We start from the raw sequence: 24,783 nt of genomic DNA on the forward strand, positions 1-24,783 counted from the left end.
TCTGTTAACATGCTTGGATACAGCACTCTGTGAACAGCCAGCTTGTTTGGCAATGAATTTTTGTTGCTTACCCTCACTGTGAAGGTGTCAATGATTGTCTTCTGGACAACTGTCAGATCAGCAGTCTTCCCCTTAATTTTTTTCGTCTAGTGAACCAAACTGAGAGACCGTTTTGAAGGCTCAGGAAACCTTTGCAGGTGTTTTGAGTTGATTAGCTAAATGGCATGTCACCATATTCTAATTTGTTAAGATGGTTAATTGGTGGGTTTTTGTTAAATGTGAGCCAAGATCATCACAATTAAAAGAACCAAAGACTTAAACTAATTCAGTCTGTGTGCATTTAATGTATTTAATACACAAGTTTTACAATTTGAGTTGAATTACTGAAATAAATGAACTTTTCTGCGACATTCTAATTTACTGAGATGCACCTGTAGTAGGCTATATCATGTCATATTTTTTTCAAGATTATGTTGAAGCTCAGGTGGTCAAATTTACAGCGCTCCTTGCTCTTTAAATGTAGAAGTGTATTTATTGACCTAAAGCTGTTTGTATTAATGTAAACGTCAGTTAGTCTAAGAACTATCTTATGAGAGGCAAATGAACTGAATGCAGCCATAACTGCACAGTCTGAAGTAGGAACAAGAACACAATGCACGTGTGCACGATCGTTATGAGTATCATATTCAGTGATTTTAAAATGAAGTTTAGTCTGCACGCTGCATTAGCGACACATGGCAGGAGTGGCTTTCTGAGAGAGGGGTGTCTCTTAGAGTACGCCCAAGTCTCGGCTAAAGTAATCAGCAAACTGGAGACCACCACAGTTGCATCGACCCCCTTTCTGGTATTATGCATGCAAACCAAGAGCTCCGACCGAGCGTTTGTTAGCGACATGGAAGTCACGTCTATAAAGTAGAGGAGAAAAGTTTTGGATGTGGCAACCGTCCGGCAGAAATACCGGGGTGAGCGCGGCTTCAAGGAACAGCGGAATACTGAATTCGGGCTTGCTTTTTTTACGTGGACAATCATGTTTTTGTTCTCCTGGGGACTTAGTTTTTTAGTATTACTCTCTGATTTTATGAATGCACTAGCTTCAGCAGGGACACCGCCAGGTTCAGAGAAAGGTACGGACTCTTTTCGTAATCTTTTACTCTCTCATTCAACTCAGAACCTTGAGGCGCGGAGAATGAATGACTTTTCCTTGCTTTCTTCAGAGCGCGCTGTATGAAGAGTCTTCGAGTAATAGTAACTGACTGACACCTGATTTATCTCGTGGAGTCTTAGGGGGAAAAATCAGTTAGCAACTATTTTGATGGAGATTTTTCTATAGGTTATATATTTTGTATGTATTGTAGCCTTACAATTATTTATTTTTTAAAAGAAAACTTTTAGTTTTGTTCCTAGGTTATGCATCAACCCTGTTACTATTCTATTTAACTATTTGAGAATAATTCTCTTTCTAAAAAGTGACAGGACAGGTTTAAGTAGCCTATTCACTTTTTCCTCACTTTATCTTTTATGTTCATACGATCTTACACTGTCAACCCTGTTACCACGATTAGTAGATATATTTCAGGAAATATCGACATTAAATTGTTTTTCTAGCAAGTGTAGTTTCTCTATCTTGTAATGCCAAATTAAAATGGTAAACTGTCAACCCTGTTAGCTACCTGTTTGTTACATAGACGCGCAGAGCAATAGGCTACTTGATCATTAAGACAGTTTGCCTGAAAAAAAGAAAAATGCTAGAATGTCACAAATATTTACTTTACAAGTCATCGCAAACGACATTTATAGAATGCCTCGCTTGTTGTTACTAATTTTACTATTCAATCTCCGTTCTCTACCACAGCGAAATTATCGCACTTTGGCGCGTATGAGATTGTAACTCCGGCCAGAGTGAATGAAGCCGGTGACAAGCTGCCAACGGGCGTGCACTTCAAGAGGAGAAAGCGGAGTACCGACCCAGTAACCGGCAACATCTCCCATCATTGGACCTCTCCGCATGTCTATTACCAAATATCTGCTTTTGGGCAGGACTATTACCTTAATCTTACTCTCGAGTCGGGATTTATTGCGCCAGTTTACACTGTCACGATACTCGGAGCATCCAGTGAAGGTTATAATTCAGAAGAGTGGGAGGAGGAGGAGGAGGAGGACACGGAGTATCAGCACTGCTTTTATAAAGGACATGTGAACGCTGGGCAGGAGCATACCGCAGTAATCAGCCTCTGCTCCGGTTTGGTGAGTTTAATAACCGTATATTATTAATAATAATAATCTTAATCATAGTTTATGCGTTACGGGAGGCAAACTTTGCAAATGTTCATGCACCCCAGATCCTTCCTATGTGGTTACATAATTACTCACACACACTCGCACAAAGAAGTTTGATGCAAATTATTAGTTGGATACATTGCTCACCAATTTTGTGACAGATCGTTTCGAAGGTTTTTTCTCAACATATAAAAGCAGGTATATCATACAAAATTACGCTCTGTAAAAGAGCTGGGTGACGCACACTTATCAGTGGCATAAGCAGCAGTAGTGTGCTGACGTCAATGGCAGTCCATATATGGGACTCAGATGTCATCTCATCTGTTGATGTGAACGGGTTCGCCATGTGCTTTCTCACAGATCAAAAGTAGCCTTGGGAATGAACTAGCGTTTTAAAGAACCTGTTTAAACAGTATTTAGTGGTACTTTCGTTGTTACGTGGCAATGCATGCTCTAAATTCTAAAACATTTAGATGGTGATGTTGAACGATGCTAAAATTAACATGATCCATTTATAATTCCTTTCAGGGTTAGAACCTATGAAGTCTGGATTGCCTGCCTAGATAATACTACCCCCAGTATAGAGGGCGAGCGTGATTTTACCAAGTACAACATGTTCCTGGTCAACATTCCAATCAACCAATCAGAATTGAGATATAACTTTTCAGAAAATATCTGTTTTAGGCTTACAGTCAGTTAGGTTTAGTCTATATTTGGGTTTAGTCTATATTTTTGGAAATAATGTTGATCCAGGATCATCAGAAGATGTTGATCCAGGACATGTCTTACTTGGCAAAATCACGGTGACCCAGTATAGAGGGCCTGTAGCCGGGAGATTATATGGTTATATGGTATTTATAGCACATGTATTCTTATTCAGAATCTCTGCCATTTTTAGTAAGTTTGTCAGGCTTGTTTGGGATGGCCAGTTTGTGTCCCTTAATACTCAGGTCTATACAAACAATTTGTCTAAAATGTGTTATCTGTAATACAATATCCTGCCTTAAACTTGTTCAGCATGTTTCTTCTTGAAGATAAGGAGAGCATTTACCAATATGCTTCTCGCTGGCTTTCAGGAAATTCACATTTTAAAACGTTATGCTTTAAGTGTAGCAGCATGTTCTGATAGTTATCAACAACATTCTGCATATATTACCCCCCTGAGGCCAGTACACTGATATGCATTCAATGTATGTTTATTTTATCACTCCATCAGCCACTTAGGATTTGTACGTAAATCAAATCTTAGGGGGAAGTTGTAAGGGCAATTTACATTCACACACAGAATGTGTCTATAGACTTCACTGGCTGCGGACCAATTTAAACTTTGTTGTTTGTTTTAGCTTGGCACTTTCAGGTCACCAGAAGGGGAGTTTTTTGTGGAGCCCCTTCATAGCTACAATGGTGAACATTATGAAGAAGAACACATCAAACCTCATGTCGTGTACAGAAAAGATGCTTCAAAAAAGACTGTAGATAACTCAACTACATGTGAAACTTCAGGTAAACAGGAACACGAGCACATCTTACCTTTCAAGTAGACAAGTTTTGAGAGATAAACATCTGATTTTAAACTTTAAAAGTTAAAAGTACTGGATCTTGCATTACTGTAGTGGATTCAGTGACTGACTCATATTCAAGACAAGAAGCATAAACTTTACCATATTGTTTCTATGTAGTTTTGCAAATGGTATGCTAATGCATAATTAAGTTAACCAGTTATAATTCTGTAAATCTAAATACGATTATGAATATAAGCACTGAACAATGAGTCTGATAGAAACGGATATGCTATCATTGGCATTCAAATACTCATAGTGCTATTCATGGTTTCTTTTGCATCCTTGCTTTTTTTGAAATGTCATTGAGTAGAAGTCCAACCGGAAAAAATCATTTTGGAAGTTCTTGGTATCATTCCAATCTTAGTTTACTGGTACAAAATCCTGTTGACTCTTGCACTTCCTGTGGCCTGAAGATAAGGAAACTCAAGAAATACCCAATACCATGAAAGCCACGTGGTGAGATGCATTCTAGTAAAGCAATGGCAGTTTTAAGTGTTTGTAAATTCATTGATACAAAAATAAATTTGGACAGGGCTAATACACGCTGCTGCGTATTGACAGCACTCAGCAGCAGCATTGGTTTTTTAATTATCCCGTTGGTGTTGTGTTATGTAAAGGAAAGTTTAGCCCACATAAGTGCTGGGAGAAGAACTTATTTTAGTTTGCAAGATTTTATTGAAAGGTCCATTGTGGCTTTGTTTTTATTTAGTGCAATAGGATTAATTTAGATTCCTAGTACACTTTTTTGTGAAATATTATTGCAATTTATCATATTTTAAAATGGAATTTATTCCTACGGAGCCCCGCACAAGACATGGAGGAAAAAATTGTAGGCTAAATTGTGTGCAGGATTTACTATTGCGTTCCCTCGGTTTACTGTTTCGTTCACTTGATTTATAAATTGTGCGCACGATTTACTAATTCGTTCCCTCGATTTGCTTAATCGTGCACACGATTTAGCAAATCGAGGGAACACAATAGTAAATCGAGGGAACACAATAGTAAATCGTGTGCACGTTTTAGTACAGTGAGGGAACGAATTAGTAAATCGCGCGCACAATTTATTTATTTTGTCTTGCATGTCATGTCCAGAACTCCGTATATTCCTGTGATGGCGAAGCTGAATTTTTGTCAGTCAACAGTGTCACAAGATCCTTTGGAAATCACACCAGTAGACTGATTGGCACTCTAGAAACAGTCTTCAGTTCAAACTAACTTTTACTGACCCTAATAGGTTGCATGCATTCACTTTTATGAATGTTCACCTGTCTACAATCCATATTATAATTTAATATAGATAATGATTAACCCTCATTTGATGCATAATCACTTTACTTTATTTCGTAACATGTATTGTTTTCCTCTTTTTAATGCAGGTCATAAAGAGCCACACCGCAGACTCAGAAACAGACTGAAGAAGAAGTCGCCCTCAAGCATGTTGTCCGACCTGGAGACTCTTAATTCCAGACTCTTCTCTGCCCCCTTCCCCTCCTCAGAAAACAAGCAAAACTCCGCTAATGAAAGCAGTGACTCCAAGCCACACCGGAGATCAAAGCGTTTCCTCTCCTACCCCCGTTTTGTTGAAGTCATGGTTGTGGCAGACAGCAAGATGGTGGAACATCATGGAAGCAACCTCCAGCACTACATTCTTACACTGATGTCAATCGTAAGTTCTGTCCGGTTAACAATAGTCTCCTGGTTTGATGAGTTCATGTCTGGGTTTGCTTTAGGGCTGATGCTCTTGCTCTTACTATGCTCTTAAGGGACAAATTATTAGTGATGGGGTGAATATGTCTGACGTACTTGATGAATGTTGAATATAAAACAAATCAAATTAGGTATGTTGCATGGACTGCATGCTTTAGATGCTTTTTCGTTGGAACTCACAGGGAGGTTAGATGACCTATATTTTGATCTTGGCAAAGGCTGAATTCTCAGCAGGATCTGGCAGCACAAGCTAGTTCTCGAAGGCCAAGATTTTTTTTTTTTTTAACAGCTGAGGTTAACATTGTGTGTTCAACGAGGTATTTGTGTACCGAAATTCAGAAATCAAAAAGACCGCAAATGTAAAAGCCACCCTACCGAGTATTTTCACATTTTGAGTGATAATATTTTGATTGAAATATTTTGTGATTACAAAAGATTTAAAAACATTCTAAAATGTTTCTGAAAGAAGTCTCTTATGCTCTCCAAGGCTACGTATTTGATCAAATTAAAATAAAATAAATGTGAATTAAAAAACCATTTCAATACACTGGCTTGGTGCTCAAAAAGACATTTAATGTTCTTATCAATGGTGAAACCAGTTATATAATATATTTGTAAAGTTGTAAATACCTTTACTGTCACTTTTTAACAATTTAATGCAACCTTGCAGGATAAAAGTACAATTTCTTACAGTCTTACTGCCCCCGAACAGTGCTTAGCAGTAGTGTATAATATAATAACAGCTGAAACTCTCTGAGGCCGGTAGTTTGAGACCCCTGCTGTAAAGTACTTATGAAACCCTGACAATGAATTCCAGTTGTCTGTGTTCTCTCACATAGGTTTCCTCCATCTATAAGGATCCCAGCATTGGAAACCTGATTAACATTGTTATTGTGAAGTTGGTCATCATAAAGAATGAGCTGGTAAGAGTTCTTTGTGTGGAAGTGTGGTAATTAATGGTTGCCTTTAAAATGTACTTAAGCATTTTCTTTTTACAGTTAAACCTTAACCATATTCAAAATGTTAACATCTGTCTTCTAAAGGATGGTCCCACTATATCTTTCAATGCACAAGCCAGTTTGAAAAACTTCTGCATATGGCAGCAGAGTCAAAACCACGCGGATGACAATCATCACTCGCATCACGACACTGCCATCCTAATCACAAGGTAAGAGCGATATTTATGGAATGGTTTAGATTTTTTTTGCTCACAGATGTTGTAGAATACAAAACATATGATAAGTCTAGTTGTGCTATGTGCTGTGCTATGTGCCTTCTCTCCACAGTATGATTTCGGTGCCATTCATTTGGCAACAATATAGTTGGTGTGAACCTTGAGCAAAAAAGTACAGAAAAGATTTCACTAACAAAGTAATTATTTATGGTTCTACAACTACTTAGGTTATACTTTTCAAGGCCATGAATGCATGCATAAATAAGAAAACAAAGGACAGCACAGACACAAATGCAATATAAAAGAGTATCCAAATTTGTGAAGCCTTGTCCTTTTTTTATTTTAGGCAGGACATCTGTCGAGCCCGGGACAAGTGTGACACTTTAGGTAAATCATCTTTGTGTGAAAATGGTGATTATGATCATATTAAAGTTGATAGTTTTAACTAAGGTGTTCTCTCATGCACTTTCAGGTCTTGCTGAGCTGGGTACAGTTTGTGATCCCTACAGAAGTTGCAGTATTAATGAGGATAATGGACTCAGTACTGCTTTCACCATCGCTCATGAGCTTGGCCATGTGTGAGTACTATTTTTGTGAAATATTTCGCTTTGTAAATGTGTGCATACTTTCCCCCTTCAACATAAGTGCCACTTGAGTTCATTTTTTGCTTTCCAGCACAATGACAGTTATGCATTTTTAAGTTTTGAGTCTGGCTTAAGTGTCCAAATACTTTTTGAGCCGTAACATCTCCTACATTATAAATGCTGTTTGTCACACTGACTTTGCTTGAGAAGAGCTCTTATTATACCTAGAACTAAATTGTCTCTAAATCATTTATCTACTATTGTGTTCTACTTTTGTAGTAGAACTTCTTCAAGGTCTACCAGTCTGCGAGTTTCTCAGGCCTCTTCACTGCCTTTTCCCCTATTTCTCAATTGTGTGTCTTTTATTTTTGGTATGTTTTGGGGAGATGTCATTGCCATTTGTTAGACTCGATAATAGTCTGTGCAACTTCTCAAGGTCTGCTCATCATTGCTGAAATACTCTGTTTTTTTTAGCTTAATAGAGTCTTGGAGGTGAATAATCTTAATAAATAAGGTTATGGCTCATACAGTGGTCTCATGATGGTCAAATACAGTAAAATTTACAGTAAAACATTCTGTCGGTAACAGTGTTCCTATTTTAGCTTGGCAGAAATATTAAAAAAATGGAAATGGATCTACGCCAATGTACAGTCAAATGAAAATTACATCTAACAGGCCTTTAAACAAACTCTTTTTGAATTCCGTTCTTATCCGGTGGCAGGTGGTGACATCAGTGCCATGTGCTTGAGTGAGGATTTAGTGTTGGTGCTGTACAGTGCTATGCAGCGCGAACCACCTCTCTCCCCATGGTTGTCCCAGAATTTGATATGTTCTGCTGCTCATGGGATTATTACTTTCCTTACTGGTGGCCAAATGACATAGGTTTTTTATTTTTTATTCTGGCAATATTGCTAACAATATCTGGGGTGTGTGTGTGTGGGGGGGGGGGGTGCAAAAGATCTGATATAAATAGTTTGTTGGCGATAAAAAAACGGGTGAAAAATCTGATCTAAAATTAACCCTTACTTTATGCTGTATTCACTAAATATTTACTGCTATATCCTTAATTCTTTAGGATTTTCAATTGTTCACTCTCATTTCCCCATTTTTTATTTTTACATTTAGGTTACCTTTGCCATCATCATATTAGATAGATAGATAGATACTTCAAGTAATACATTGAAATAAATGTTGAATTTTGAAGTAGAAAGAGTGGAAGACTCCATTAATCTTTGTTTTATTTCCAAATCCCCCCCCCAAAATGTTTGCATCGTAGGATTGTGGTATAAATGGGAAAATGCCTGATATTGGTCAGTCTTACATGTGTCCTGAGCCTGCTCATCATATTGCCTGTTTGTGTGTGTGTGTGTGTGTGTGTGTGTGTGCGTGTGTTTCAATCATGCCCTTAGGTTCAACATGCCACACGATGACAGTAACAAATGCAAGGAGGATGGAGCCAAGAACCAGCAACATGTGATGGCCCCTACGCTCAACTATTACACCAATCCTTGGATGTGGTCCAAATGTAGTCGGAAATACATCACAGAGTTCCTCGAGTATGTAAACCCCATTTTACAATCCACACAGTCTCAAGATGTTTTTGAACCTGTGATGACGGTCTAAACACATGTCCAGCGTCAACTTGCATTTGTTTTCTTCTAAACATTCTCAATTGGAATGGAAACATCGTCATCCGTAGCAAACGGAACAGATTCATTTTTTCGTCTTCTGTCACTTACTGAGACCATTTGTGTTGTGGCTTGTCTTTCATTTATCATTAGCACAGGGTATGGTGAGTGTTTGCTCGATGAGCCCGTTTCTAGGCCATACAGTTTGTCCCAGCAGCTGCCTGGACAGATATACAGCGTCAATAAACAATGTGAGCTGATATTTGGGCCTGGGACACAGGTGTGCCCATACATGGTGAGAAGATTCCCCTCAGGGAATTGCATAACATACTGACATGGACATTTTCTACTGTGTATTATCTGCTGTCTAATATTATTTATGGAGATGTTTTTAATAAAAAATCATAAAGATAATCCATAGTACAGCTAATAATATTAAATTCAATTCAAAGCATGATACGTGTGCAGAAAAAACAAGTGTCAGTACAAATTTTGTGCGTAAGAGTGTGTGTTTAAGAGTTGTTTAAGCTAACAGTAAGTGTTTGGATGTTGTGCAGACACAGTGCCGAAGGTTGTGGTGCACCAGTCCAGACGGAGTCCAGCGTGGCTGCCGTACCCAACACATGCCATGGGCCGACGGGACAGAGTGTTCTCCTGGAAAGGTAAGCACTCAGTAAATCAAATGTGAACACATTAAGAAAAATGTCATTATGCTCCAGTGTTGTTTAGATCCCAGTAATATCTTCTTTTGTGTTAAATGACATAAAGGTGAACAAATTATGATAGAAATGTCATGTTTGGGTGAACTGTCCTTTTAAAGATAAGATTTGTGCAGCATTTTCTATTTTGAAGCAATAATACATTTGGCTGGCTGCTTGTGGAGAGTATGTGATTCGTTTTGTGTACGTCTTTTGCAGATGAAAAGCAGATCCTTCAGTGTAACTTCAAACACATATTTCCTCCAAATAACAACCAAATCACTTCCATAATGACACTTGTACTCACTGATATACTGCTTTGACCAGTCTCTGTTTAACAGTGTTTCCCAGATTGTGAACCCAAGTCAGACTTGATTAGTGGTAGTGAGTGTAAATGGCAATGCATTTCTCATGACCTTCATATGCAAACCGTTGCAGATAGCATTACAGGAGGGCATTACTGGTTACTAGGTATCTCAACATTGAATTGCTGCCATACATTGTCCTATGTTTCGGTGAGGTATCATGCGGCTTGATGTATCAAGATATGCACAGAACCGGTCTCTTGCAGCTTGTTTTGATTTTCACACTGGGACCACCCATAAAATGTGAATTGTCTGGTAACCATTGAGTAAATCTGAGCGTTGCATCACAACGCTTGACCCATGTGCAGTTTGAGGGTGAAATAGTGCTATATCTTGGCGCTTTGCTCCATAAAGTTTATTGCCATTGAAATAAGTAAAAGGGATCTTCAGAGAAGATTTCTGCATCCACAAAGGTGGAGTCTCAGAACCTATTACGTAATCACCATGGATTGAAATTAAAATAGACGAGATTGATAATTGATAACTTAGATGCTCGACAAGGGTTTTGCATATAACAAAACACACTTTAAATTATCATATTGTCTGTGTATCATCATCATTCCTGGTCATTCTAGTCAGTGGACTTTATAGCAAGCAAGCTGCACTGATTTTGTAATGAGCTCATCTTTTCTGTGTTTGTTTCTTACTTGCAGCATTGTAAACATGGCCTGTGCATCCATAAAGAGCATGAATCAGTTCCAGTAGAGGGGGCCTGGGGCGTCTGGAGTCCCTTTGGCACATGCTCAAGGACCTGTGGAGGGGGAATCAAGATTGCTGTGCGCGAGTGCAACCGACCCGTGTAAGCTGCCGCTCTTTGTAGTCATGCATCCTCACTGGACTTTGAATTGGCACCAGGTTTCTCAATGTTCCTTGACAAATGACAGCCGCACAGCCATCCTGAAGAAGAATATTCTTCAAAAGAGATTGCTTACTTAATGCACATGGGTAGACAGCAGGTTTTGCTCAATTTAAATTGCAGTCAGACACAAACGTCATCAAGAAAGCAAAAGAGACTTTCTATGAAAGAAAGTTTTATTTATACTGTAGTCACGTTTTCTCAATGTGAATATGAGCTCTGTTTATGTGTTTGCATGACTTTTAGGCCCAGAAACGGGGGGAAGTATTGTGTTGGACGCAGGATGAAATTCCGTTCCTGTAACTCTGAGCCATGCTCCAAGCAAAAGAAAGATTTCAGGGAGGAACAGTGTGCCAGCTTTGATGGGCGGCACTTCAACATCAATGGTCTACCTCCAAATGTCCGCTGGGTGCCAAAGTATAGCGGAAGTAAGTTGCAGCTGGCACACTTCTCAATAGAGAAAAAGATTTTTACTGAATAATGGAGCCAATTGTAAGCCACCAGTGGTCTCTACAGTCAACTACATATATGATGGTTTTGAGAAACTCAGCCATGGTCTGTTCCTGGGCACATCTATGGTGCTCATCTAGTAACTTAAAAGACATCATTACTAATTGCAAAAGCTGCGTGAAGATTCCTCAACAATATACAATGAAAATATACAAACAAAAGCTAATTCAAAATATTAATAAATACTGTTATACTAAATAAATATTACTGAAATAATACTGCAAATATCTCCATTGATGTTTGCCAGTAGCTCATACACCCTCAGTATTTGTTGAAGATATCCCTATAGAACAAGTTTCTTAATTGTTTTAGTTCAAACGTATTGTTCGACTAATATATAATTGCTTTCAGTATGTATAACCCACATTAAACAATTCCCCAGATTTTCCTAATGATTTGAGACCAAACACAATTAGATTTTAATTAAGTTGATAATTGTGTGGTACAAAGATGAATAGCTTTGATGAGAAACATATTATATATTGACTGTATTAACTCTTTCTCATGGCTGTGTGTGCTGTAGTTCTGATGAAGGATCGCTGTAAGCTGTTCTGTCGTGTGGCAGGGCAGTACAGCTTACTACCAACTCAGGGACAGAGTTATTGATGGCACGCAGTGTGGGCCTGATACCAATGACATCTGTGTGCAGGGCCTGTGCAGGGTGGGTGCGTTTGTGTGTCTATGTGGTGTGAAAATGCACCTTAAATGAGTGGATATCCTGCATAATCGGAAGCATTAGTCCTGTACAGTCCTGTTCAAGTGGCCTTTGAATTAATTCCACATTCTGTTTCTGCAGCAAGCAGGATGTGACCACGTGTTAAACTCCAAGGCCAGGAGAGATAAGTGTGGAGTGTGTGGTGGGGATAACTCATCTTGCAAGACTGTGGCAGGAACGTTCAACATAGTGCATTATGGTAGGAGTTCTTTTCATGTTAGCAAAGTACCGTATTTTTTGGACTATAAGTGGCATCTGAGAATAAGTCGCATCAGTCCAAAAAATACGTCATGAGGAAAAAAACATATAGAAGTCGCACTGGACTATTAGTCGCATTTATTTAGGACCAAGAACCAAGAGACAACATTACCATCTACAGTCTCGAGAGGGCACTCTGTGCTGCTTAGTGTATGTTCCAGGAGCACTGACCAGCATAGAGCGCCCTCTCGCAGCTGTAGACGGTAATGTTGTCTTCTTAGTTCATGTAAAATTAATTTTGATAAATAAGTCGCAGCTGACTATAAGTCGCAGGACCAGCCAAACTATGAAAAAAAGTGCGACTTATAGTCCGGAAAATACGGTAACCCTAAGAAGTTTAATTCGAATTTAGCTTAATTTGCTTTAGTTCCACGCAGTTCGGCCCAATTACAGACAAAAAGAACAATAATTTTACGTAATATTTTTTGGGAGGAGTATTTTATTGATTTCCGCTCTTTGGCAGGTTACAATGTTGTGGTGCGAATTCCCAGCGGTGCTACAAACATAGATGTGAGACAACACAGCTACTCAGGGAAACCAGCAGACGATAACTACCTCGGTAAGATAAGAAATTACATTAGACATTAATTGTATGATTTTTTTTCCAATTCTAGTTCAGTGGTAGTTCAGAAGATTTAAATAAAACTTGGAAAAGTAATAATAAACCTTAGACATGCACTAAGAAACATGCTGATAATTATTTTCATATTATATTCATAATAAATTAAAATGATATACTATTTTGTAATTCAAAATAAAACCCTATATATTTTTTATAAAATACACAGATCTGTAAAATACTAAATTATATAAAGTATTGAATATTTTTTTTATTATTATTACATTTTAACTTTAAATGAAGATTTTATGTTGGCAAATGTAATGACAAATGAGCATACGATTAAATATCCAACACTGGCTGACAAGTTTAAATTATCTCTTAAACCAACAGATAACAATATGGCACTAACATACCATGCATCACTTGTAAAAATGTAATATTTTTATGTCAAGAGTCTATAGAGCATGCTATAATTCAGTCAGTGCTAGTGATTTATGCATAATTACAAGATTGAACATTTATTTGCATATTCATCATGATCAATTCTTATTTAAAATGAATCCTACTGTTTTGATGTGCCATAAGTGAACTAATGTCAAGATTTACTGCAAGCTAGTTTACAAGAGGCTTTTGCAATTGTTTTCATAAAGGGTTTTGTGTTAATGCATCTGAACTCTACAAACCTAAGGAAATATGTGCTGTTTTCAGTTGCTCTGCTTGTGTGTTTATTGATATCTTTGCATGGTGTGTTCGGTGCATTTATGTGTGTTTATGTATGAATTGCAGGGGTTGGCCATTGTAATGTGTGAAGTAGTGAGGAAAGTAACTCAGGAAATAAGCTACATAATCACATTAGTGCGCATTTTTGAAGCACACTGACTTCAGTAGAGCAAGACGTGGCCTCTTTACAGAATGCTGGATTTCTTTACCCCGATTAGCCTAATCTGCCCTGACTGTTGCTAAATCTGACTGTAAATGAAAATATTTTATTCCTTAGGTCATGCAGGTCTTGTAGTGAGAGATATTTGTTTAAACAAGTGAACGGCATTTAATTATTTACCCTGCGGCATGGCTGAATATATATTTGCTTTTTGTTGCTTGAACATAAAGAAAATAAAGCATGCATGTTGTCTCATTTTTGTTTTGCAGCCTTGTCCAACAGCCGTGGAGAATCTTTACTCAATGGAAATTTTGTGGTCAGTATGTTTAAAAGGGAAGTCAGAGTAGGGAATGCTGTTATTGAATACAGCGGCTCTGACCATGTTGTTGAGAGAATCAACTGCACTGACCGCATAGAAGAGGAGATTATTATCCAGGTAATATGGCTTCAATGAATTCAATTTGAACTTTTATGTTGTCTTACATTGTGAAACCTCATATTTTAACAACGTGTGAATTATGTTTAAAACCTTTGTAACGCCATACTTTTGGTTTGTATGTGATCTTTTCCAACTAGGTGCTATCCGTAGGGAACCTCTATAACCCTGACGTCAGGTATTCCTACAACATTCCCATAGAGGACAAACCTCAACAGTTTTTCTGGGATGTGTACGGCCCGTGGCAGGATTGCAGTCTGTTGTGCCAAGGTGTGTGTGAGAGAAGCAACAGATATTTTGTGTGAAACGCTTGCCAGAAAAGTCTGTTTAAAAATTTGGTAAACTTGAACCAGACGTTTAATGCTGGCGGGGTCATCAAGTTTAGTGTTTCTTAGAAATTTAGAGAATGCAATGAGGAGCTTTCTTTTTTTCTTTCTTTGTCTAGATCACAAACATGTGTTTGAACTTGTGTATGTCTTGTGCTGGTTGTTATGTGCATCAGGAGAGCGCAAGAGAAAGATCTTGTGCAGTCGTGAGTCGGATCGAGTGGTTGTTTCTGATCAGCGGTGCCATGGCTCTCCCAAACCAGCTGTGATCTCTGAGCCATGCAACACAGACTGTGAACTCAGGTACATGTCCACTTTCACTAGTTTTATAAACTTGTGTGTGTGGGTGAAAGAAGTTAAAAGGATAGTTCACCCAAAAATGAAACAAATATGTAATTAATTATTACTCACCCTCATGTCGTTCCAAACCTGTAAGACCTTCGTCTATCTTCGGAACACACAAAAATTTGAATTTTCAGATCCTGTAGTACATGTGCTTTCCATAGAACATACATGCGCTGCGCCTTGTTTACAAACAGAAGAATGCACACATATGCGTTGTGGTACTCTCGATAAAGGGAGATGAAGAATTGTTGAATAAAGTCATTATTTTATTTTTCATTGCACACAAAATGTATTATCGTAACTTCATAAAATTACGGTTAAACCACTGATGGCACATGGACTATTTTAACAATGTCTGGGTCTGGGAACATTTGAGTTACATTGCTGTCTATACAGGATCAAAAAGGTCTCGGATTTCATCATAAATATCTTAATTTGTGTTTGTGTTCCAAAGATGAACAAAGATCTTTGGAACAACATGAGGGTGAGTAATTAATGACAGAATAAAAATTTCTGTCAAGACTGTGAATGGCCAGAACTAACACTTTACGCTTGATTTTTGGTTAAACTATCCATTTAGTTCTTTTATTCATCAGGGGTACAATAAATTGATCAAAAGTGACAGTAAAGGCATTTATAATGTTATAAATTATAAAATATTAAGCAGCACAACCTTATAATAAGATATGTTACTTGAGCACAAAATCAGCATATTAGAATGATTTGTGAAGGATCATGGGAAACCGAAGACTGTAGTAATGATGCTGAAAATTCAGCTTTACCATCACAGGAATAAATAACATTATTTTGCAATGTAACAGTTTGTACTGTTTTTGATCAAATAAATACAATAAATGCGAATTAGCCTATTAATTTATTTCGTTTTTGTAATGAAACCAGAAATAAAGTTCATGGGGTTTAACTTTGTTGCATTTCTTCAATTTGCAGGTGGCAGGTTGGTCGCAAAAGCGAATGTACAGCAACTTGTGGTCTGGGCTTCAAGACTTTGTACATTTACTGCATCAAACAGAGCAGGTTGGATGGGAAAACCCAGAGAGTTGACGACCGATATTGCAGCAACCAGCGCAAGCCTGAAGACAAGGAGGTGTGCCATGGAGACTGCAACCCTGGTGGATGGGAGTACTCTTCCTGGTCTGAGGTGCGAAAAAACCTCAGTGGTCTCAAACAGCTCTTCTGAAATATATTCATGTACTTGAAAGAATGTGGACTGTATATATTTGACATGTGACTTGTGACTTTTTTCTTGGTTTTCTAGTGCTCCAGGAGCTGTGGAGGAGGAACACGTCGTAGGAGTGCAAAATGTGGAAAGTCAGCAGAAACTGATGATGAAACCAAGTGCAACCCACAAGAAAAGCTCACAGTCCAACCTTGTAATGAGTTCCTGTGTCCTCAGTGGAATACTGGAGACTGGTCCGAGGTAAACACACACCAATGCATCCCATGAAAACATGGGCAGCTTCAAATGTAATCTGGATTTATGCAGAATATGCTTAAACCATCTAGCTGTCCACCATGACTTACTCTAATGCTACTTTTGAATTCGTTTTGTAGTGTTTAGTGACATGTGGCAAGGGGTATAAGCACCGCCAGACTTGGTGTCAGTTTGGAGAGGAGCGTCTGGATGACCGCTTCTGTGATTCCTCCAAACCAGAGTCGGTACAGGCCTGCCAACAGCAAGAATGTGCCTCCTGGCAGGTTGGACCCTGGGGACAGGTAAGAAAAAAAACACACAGTATTTAGGAGCATGACATGTTTAGGTATGTCAGCTATTACATGATGTATATTTGATGCTTAGGTCTGTGAAATGCAAATTCAAGTGTATTGTGATAACGCAATGTAATTTCCAGGAGTCGGTACAATCATAGCTAGCAGATATTTTAAACAGATTACCACAGCTGCTGTGTGGGTGAAAAGCCACCACAAAAATGTAACGAGGTTAGGGACCAGTCAAAGAACAACATTTGGTACTTTTCTGTGTCGATGTGGAACACATCTGAAACAAACATAACTACGTATGTTGTTTAAGAGGTCTGTGGATCCCTGAAAAGTATTGAAACGTGTTTCATTTACTTTTTAAAAAAAGTTTTAAATGTTCACAGTTCATTGAAAAACTTGCTTCTCACCAGGCAGCCGATTTAAAAGTGCTTTAATGTGTGTACTTAAATAAAATACCACCAGAGCAAGTTTAAAGATTTTCATCTTGTTTTTTTGGAAATCAATAATCAACATTCAATAGTGCCAAACACTGTGCTGCTTCAAAACATCTGTGTGAATGTGCCATTTTTCAACTTGTACTGCAAGATATTTGATATTATCGCAAAGGTGATAATAGACTTTTTTTTTAAATTCTGATTTATATGACAACCACCGTTGAATACTAAAACGTAGTATAAACACTACCATTTAAAAGCACAGAGTTGGCAAGAAAAAGGCTGCATTTATTTGATCAGAAATACAATAAAAACATTCATATTATGCATTTTTATTTTATTTCTATTTTTAATATATTTCAAAATGTGATTTGTTTTAAAATTGTCAGCAGTTTTCAGCAGCTATGTAACATGATCCTTCAGAAATCATTCTGATATGCTGATTTTATGATTAAGAAATATTTGATGACTATAATTTTTTTAAATGTTTTCTTGGAGACTGTGGTAGTCTTTTTCAGGAGTCTTAGATGAATAATCAGATTAAAAGAATTCAGTTGAAAAGAAAAGAAAAGAAAACCAAGTAATTTGAGAGTATTAAATATAAGTATTTTTTAGCCTATTGCAAATCATGCAGCTGAGCAGAATGTGATGCTAAAATCTTTTTAAGCTTTTTGTTACAAAATCCATCTTAAATACTTTTTAAAACTTGCAGACACCATGTGAATATCATCTATTCATGGATAGTCTGTTTTCTATCCACTTGAGCAATTTATGACTGTCTTCAGAAAAGCAAATAGATTTTTTTCCAGAGATCACCCAGAGGGGAATGATATAATTTGTAACATTCGTGTGGGCAAACTACCTTTAAGTCCTAAAGTATGATAGAGATTAGACATCGCTCTTGCATAGATTAAGCAATCATGATAAATGCATGTTTGAGGTGCTTTACTGAAGCATATGTGATCTAGCTGCAAATGCTGCCACACAAGCTTGACCTTGATGCAGTCAAGTCAGCGATGAGGAAAAGAGATAAAGAAAAGGTGAACAAATTACTGGCCCATGTCCCGGGTTGCCCATGCGGGTGCTGATCACATCAGTGCTGGATTGATGCAATCTTTATTCTCGATTTATTCTCCTGGGTAATTCGTAGGCATTATATTGTAACATTAAATGAGATACTGACCTCCCTCTTTATTTGTGTGTGTGTGTAGTGTACTACCACATGTGGCCTGGGCTATCAGATGAGAGCTGTGAAGTGTATAGTTGGCTCATATGGCTCTGTCATGGATGATTCTGAATGTAACGCAGCAACACGTCCAACAGACACTCAGGTACGAGCATTGATCTCTAATATTCACACTGACTCTCATTCTTTCTCTCTTTATCATTATTGATTGCGAACTAAGTACTGTGTTAGTTTGTCATAATATAACTACTGAAAACCATAAAGGGGTGAACCATACTCCCTGATTCAGTTTGCTGTATGCTTGATGAAATGAAAGAGCAAGAAGCCATGGACTGTGTTAAAAGTAGCTGTTTAATAGCTGAACCACAGCACAATTAAGAAACCTTGGAGATCATGCATTACTGTTATTCAAACGCTGTTTTGTCTTAAAATGGACATGATTTATGGCACTGATACATTAGAAGGGATAGTTCATCCAAAAATGAAAATCCTGTCCTCCTTTACAAATTGAGTTTTTTTTCTTCTGTTGAACACAAAAGACATTTTAAAGAATGTTGGCAACCAAATAGTTGAAATAGGTAGCGTAGCCATTCACTTTTTGCCATGCGTTGGAAGAAAGTGAATATTAGCAACTGTTATAGGTTTGTAGCAACTTTAAGTGATTTTTGGATGAACTATCCAGTGAATTTATTCTTTTGCATTTCATACATTATACATCACTCAGTTTGTAATATATAAGTTATTTTTTGAGGTATTATATTAACGACTGTGCAGTTCTTTGAACAGAGATGTTGTCTTTTAGGTATGTACAAGTATTATTTTACTAAGTAGCTTTATACCATCCTGAAATGAGAAACTGGAAAAGGGAAAAAAAGTGCATGCAGGTACAGCCTGAAAGGCAGGAAGGAAGTTTCCCACCCAGCATATTTATCACCTGCACTCAATAAGGCCTTGTCTGAAGGAAAAGCATGGGTCTAAACACATGAACAGATGCTGCATCAGGCCATTGTTAGGAAATTATCCTTAAAAGTGTTCCCATGGTTTTGAAATATCTGGAACTATCATGGAATTTAAAATTTATGTTTTTTAGGGCTGTAAAATATTAATTCAGATGATTCATTAATTATGTCTGAATTTGTATTATTAATATTTTTATAAGCGACAAATGCATTGGTCAAATAGTGTGGGAACTTGTTTGCTTGCGTAGTTTTTTTTTTTCAGTTTGAACTGTTGTGATTATAACTTCTATGTCTACTGTATATAGTTCCACTGCAGATTTATTCATTTTGCAGTCATCTGGATCTCGATTTTATTGACTTAACAATCTGCACATACCTGCAAAATTACATTTACCCCATTCCCCCTCCCCCAGTGTAATTGTGCTGCAGAGCTGGAGTGGCTGAATGCTGCATTTCACAGAGTTTTTTATGAACTTTCCTGAGGCATTGGATTTATAGAGCTTCATTTTCACAAGGCTCTTAGGAGATCCTTTTTTCCCCATCATGAAGCCAAACAGGTTGATAAAAGTCTAGGAACATGTATACATAAGACATATACTGTAATATACACTATAAGAGACAGAGAGAGAAAAGAATTTAATAAACAAGGGATATTGTACAGACAGCAAGATTATCGCAAAATAAACCCAAGCAGAATGATCAGGACCCGGACGCGAAAGTGGAAGGATCTTGTATTACCCTGAAGGAGTTTATTTTACGATAATACCAGGATGACTGTACATTATCCCACATATTACACAGCTACTTACCAAAGTAAAATTTTGATTTGAATTGATATTATAAAGTTACATAAAACATAAGCAGAAAGAACAGGCATAGCTCCGCAGTAAATCGATTGCTATGTAGAAAAACGGTCAATTATGTTATAAAATCTTTATACTAAACTATTTGACCACAGAACAATGTGATTGACCAATAAGGGTCAGGTATTTCAGAGGGACATATAAAATGATTGGCGAAGGCAGAAACCAAGGGGAAATAAGTGGAGGTAGGTGGGAGTGTGAGAGAGTCAGGAACTGAAAGGAGGGATATGGCAGACTGAACGAGAAAGCAGGAGGCCCCCTGGTTTTAAATCCTCTATTTGCCGTAAGGCACAGTGACCCAGAACAAGTGATTTCAGCCAGTCAAGCATAAATCAAGTACACTGGCTCCGGCCTTGAAGCCCTACCGGCCTCACCCCTAGAGTCACGGATCTTCATTACCAAAAATTGATTGTCCTTTCCCACTTCCTCCCTTCCACAGGACTGTGAACTCTCGCAGTGTCCTGTTACTCATCCTGTTGCCCCAGAGACAAAAGTGATGTCACATCCTGGTCATAAAACACAGTGGCGCTTTGGATCTTGGACACAGGTACCTTCTTAAATAATGTTAGTAGTTATTGTCCTAGATGATGTAGTAGGCTCTGTAGATATTGTAAAATGGTTGTTCTTTACAATAGTGCAGTGCCACCTGTGGAAAGGGCACCAGGATGCGCTATGTAAGTTGCCGTGACCAGCAGGGTGGAGTAGCAGAGGAATCGGCCTGCTCCCATCTTCCAAAACCTCCTGCTAGTGAGGTTTGCTCTACAGTGGCATGCGGACAGTGGAAGGTCCTGGAATGGACTCCGGTAAATACCTCATTTTTACCTCATAGTTAATTTAATTTAATTTAATTTAATTTAATTTAATTTAATTTAATTTAATTTAATTTAATTTAATTTAATTTAATTTAATTTAATTTCATTTTATTTTATTTTATTTTATTTTATTTTATTTAATTTTATTTTATTTTATTTTATTTTATTTTTATCTGTTAATTATTATTTTCATCTGTTTATTTTAATCTGTTACCTAGAAATAGTGCTTACTTTTTTAAAATACATTTTTTAATATCATTAAATATTTGGTTTATTTTCAAGATACATATTGTGGTCTCAGACATTTGGACCCCACTGTATTTATTCAGTTTCTTTGTGCAATATTAACATACCACTGGGTTAGCCAACATTGTTTCAATTCTACAAGTATTTGTATTTTCATTTACAGCTGTTCTACAGCCTAATATCATAGACCATTGACCTTGATCATTCTGCTCTCATTCTGTTGTTCAGAGCTCACTTGTAATTGGAAACTGATGAGAGTTCATTTTGTGTGGCTCTTGTGTGCAGATGGGGTTCGGTGTGCATACTGTTCACATTTATACAGGAAGACAAGAATTAGTGTGGCATGATTGCTTTGGCCAGTGTCATCCTGCTTTTTAGTTTTTAAATCAGGACATTCAGATATTTGAAAAAGTCTAACACACTAAATTAAGGGGACTATTTTTCTTCCACTTTTAATTTAAGGAATAGTTCATTCAGAAATACAAATCCTGTCAGTTTTAAGGTTAAACTTAAGTGTGGTAGGTTATCATCTTATATATGGTGTTATTGTTCAGTATGTGTTTTCTTTACAATCGTGTGTGTGTGTCTGTATTTACAGTGCTCCGTGTCCTGTGGTCAGGGTAAGACTACACGGCAAGTAGTGTGCATGAACATCAGTGATCAAGTTGTGGAAATGAGTGAGTGTGACCCAGATGATCAACCAGCAACAGAGCAGGAGTGTGCCATGCCCCAGTGTCCGTCTCGCTCCAGCGACCACGGGGGCTTTTCACCAAACATTGATTCTCGGAAAAAAACAGTTCCCGCCGGACGAACTGACCGTAACAGAGCTGGCAGACCCCAGTCACATCAATGGAGGACTGGACCATGGGGGGCGGTAAGTACCTCTAAAATAGGTTATGTCTCTGCATATCTTTGATATTTGATATATTCCATAGTCATGTTAGAGGACTTTTTGCAAACCCATGAACAGAATGAAATCGGATGTGTTGAGCTCACAAGTACATGAACTCTCTAAGAAGTCATCCAAGCAGCAGCATTTCCTCTTTCTGATAAATGCTCCTGTTTCCTTCATGATATCATTGCTTTAAATAGTCTTTAGAGTTGAAAGAACAGCTAAATATTGTGCAGTATTTGGAAAGCTCTTCCTTTTTGTTTTGTAGGTATTTGTAGACCTTTCGAAAAGTGTTTCCTTTATATAGCTACATATAATCTGCATCCTTCCAAGTAGAGGTCTTCACAGTGCACCCGAGACCCATCGGCCCGGGACCCATACGGATTCGGATCTATATTTTAAATGATCAGCCGGGTCCGGGTCAGGTCCGAATCTATTACTTCGGGCGTGATCAGACACTGCTTGTGATTTTTGTAACTTGCAACTTTAAATTAAGAAAAGAAAAGTGTGAGCCAAAAAAAAAAGTGTGAGCCAAAAAAAAAAAAGTAATCTCTCTCTTTCCCTCTGCCGTTAGAAGCAGAGTGCGCAGACTCAGAGTTAATGCAAGTGCACGCACGGTAATAATGCTTGCAGACTTGACACGCTCATGTTTAATATATTTCAAATCAGCAACAAAAAAAAAGCATATTTAAGGTTGATCCAGTTAGCACGCATGTGCAGTCTCAAGCGCTTGTCATGTTTCTATGGCAACCAGTGAAGGACGCAATGACTTCGACCGCCAAACCACTTTACATTTTCTCCCATTTTTCTAATAATATAAATGAACCGTTTATTCTTAAAGTTTTAGTGGTCAGATTCAGACTCGACGCAGGGCAGAGAGCACAGAGGTGATAGCAAATAAATAACATCAGCGGCCATGTCACTGAAGGAGCCATCGTTAATAGTTCAAAAAGTTATTATGAATATGAATTATGTTATTATGAGTCGAAGTTATTATGTGAGTTTACTCGAGTCAGAATGGATATGTGCACAGATGCATTTGTCATCCGTCACGGTGACATCACCCCCTACAGTGCAATTTGGTTCGGTATACATCCGTGTTAAAATATCAAGGTGAAAATCATCATAGCTCGCCTAGTATAGAAGCAGCTCCCAACCCAACCTTGAGAATAGATTAACGGCGATATTTTTATTATCGCCTGATACGAGTCTCCCGTTAATGCAGCACGTTAATGGCGATAACGGCCCACCACTAATATATATATATATACAGATTGCGATTTGTGAATAAAACAGAGGGGATGTTTTTGACAACTTTTTATGAAATGATTTTAATACGACGGAAAACTGCATTTAACGTGATCACAGTTTAATAAAATCATTGTATGTTAGGCCTATTAATTGTAAAGGTTTCCATGGTTATTCAAACTACTAATAAAATATATAAAGAAAGCTTTTTGAATCTCTGAATCAATTAAACCATTGCATCACAAAAGATTCACTTCAAAGAATTTGTTGCAAATTATTTGATTCATATCGGGACTTCAAAGCGTATATATATATATATCAAATTCTAACCTTTAGGACTCTAAATTGTGAAAGCTGCTGAAAATTCAGTTTTTTCATCACAGGAATAAAAGAAAAAATGGAAATAGACATAATCTATTCCAGTCATAATCGTTCTTATCCAAGGAGTCAGGGTTGGTCAGTGTATTGGTGTATATTTTCTGTCAAGGCTAATGGAATGTGAAATTGGTCTATTGAGAATGTGCTTGCTTGTGTTTGTGATTGTGTGGAAGGCTTGTGGATGTGTGTGGCTCTTCTCTCATTATGTAGCTTCTTTTTCTCTTTCACACCTCTCAGTGTTCAAGTACCTGTGCCGGAGGATTCCAGAGGCGTGTGGTGGTATGTCAGGATGAGAACGGCTACCCTGCCAACAGCTGTGATGAAAGCACTCAACCCATAGAGCAACGCTCCTGTGAGTCCGGCCCCTGCCCTCAGTGGTTCTATGGCAGCTGGAGTGAGGTAAGATGCTCTCAATTAAATTGAATTGGTTTCATTTACTGTATTTTCCGGACTATAAGTCGCACTTTTTTTTCATAGTTTGGCTGGTCCTGCGACTTATAGTCAGGTGCGACTTCTTTATCAAAATTAATTTGACATGAACCGAGAGAAATGAACCAAGAGAAAACATTACCGTCTCCAGCCGCGAGAGGGCGCTTTATGCTGCTCAGTGCTTCTGTAGTCTACACTGAAGACATAGAGCGCCCTCTCGTGACTGTAGACGGTAATGTTTTCTCTTGGTTCTTGGTTCTAAATAAAGGGGCGGTCACACTAGCCTTTGAACGTGCTAAATTATTTCGGACGCGGCTGCGAATATGGGCGGGAGGAAGATATAACGGTTTCTCCTCAGTTATCACAACATGGGTTAATCTTTGCTTTTATTGTGTCTTTTGCGACGGCGTTGAAAGCGTCTTATTATATTGTACTCTGTCTCTCTCTCTCTATAAATATATATAAACTAAACAATAAAAAATATAGAACGTGTCCTCATTCAAATGTGCCATCTGTTCCTGTTTCCACTGACACTGCGAACCATGCAGCTTCTTTTTTTATTATCTTCTAAATATGTATTATATGAAAAAGGATGCTGCGCTACGGCTAAAATTAGCACTTCATTTTTTAATTTCTGTACAGAGAGGTCACGCAGTGACACATCAATCATCTACTGGTCACACGACTTCAGGTGATGCGAATTCGCAGGTCAGAGT

General features: G+C 37.9%; 1 protein-coding gene across 1 annotated transcript in view; it reads left to right on the top strand.

Moving 5' to 3' along the window:
• The first annotated feature begins 700 nt into the window (after nt 1–700).
• Nucleotides 701–24,783, top strand: part of LOC113110992 (A disintegrin and metalloproteinase with thrombospondin motifs 9-like) — a 38,851-nt gene continuing 14,768 nt past the window's right edge. The window contains 28 exon segments of the mRNA XM_026275349.1: nt 701–1,124; nt 1,853–2,244; nt 3,621–3,780; nt 5,216–5,505; nt 6,386–6,469; nt 6,590–6,714; nt 7,067–7,107; nt 7,193–7,298; nt 8,714–8,860; nt 9,086–9,227; nt 9,490–9,594; nt 10,649–10,794; nt 11,098–11,279; nt 11,885–11,925; nt 11,927–12,022; nt 12,158–12,275; nt 12,798–12,893; nt 14,046–14,212; nt 14,353–14,482; nt 14,715–14,841; nt 15,832–16,042; nt 16,160–16,321; nt 16,456–16,617; nt 18,266–18,385; nt 20,502–20,609; nt 20,698–20,865; nt 21,719–21,994; nt 23,876–24,037. Coding sequence (XP_026131134.1) covers nt 1,028–1,124; nt 1,853–2,244; nt 3,621–3,780; nt 5,216–5,505; nt 6,386–6,469; nt 6,590–6,714; nt 7,067–7,107; nt 7,193–7,298; nt 8,714–8,860; nt 9,086–9,227; nt 9,490–9,594; nt 10,649–10,794; nt 11,098–11,279; nt 11,885–11,925; nt 11,927–12,022; nt 12,158–12,275; nt 12,798–12,893; nt 14,046–14,212; nt 14,353–14,482; nt 14,715–14,841; nt 15,832–16,042; nt 16,160–16,321; nt 16,456–16,617; nt 18,266–18,385; nt 20,502–20,609; nt 20,698–20,865; nt 21,719–21,994; nt 23,876–24,037 — 4,161 coding nt within the window. The 5' untranslated portion in view covers nt 701–1,027.

Source organism: Carassius auratus, chromosome 11 (assembly GCF_003368295.1).
Source record: "Carassius auratus strain Wakin chromosome 11, ASM336829v1, whole genome shotgun sequence".
NCBI lineage: Eukaryota > Metazoa > Chordata > Actinopteri > Cypriniformes > Cyprinidae > Carassius > Carassius auratus.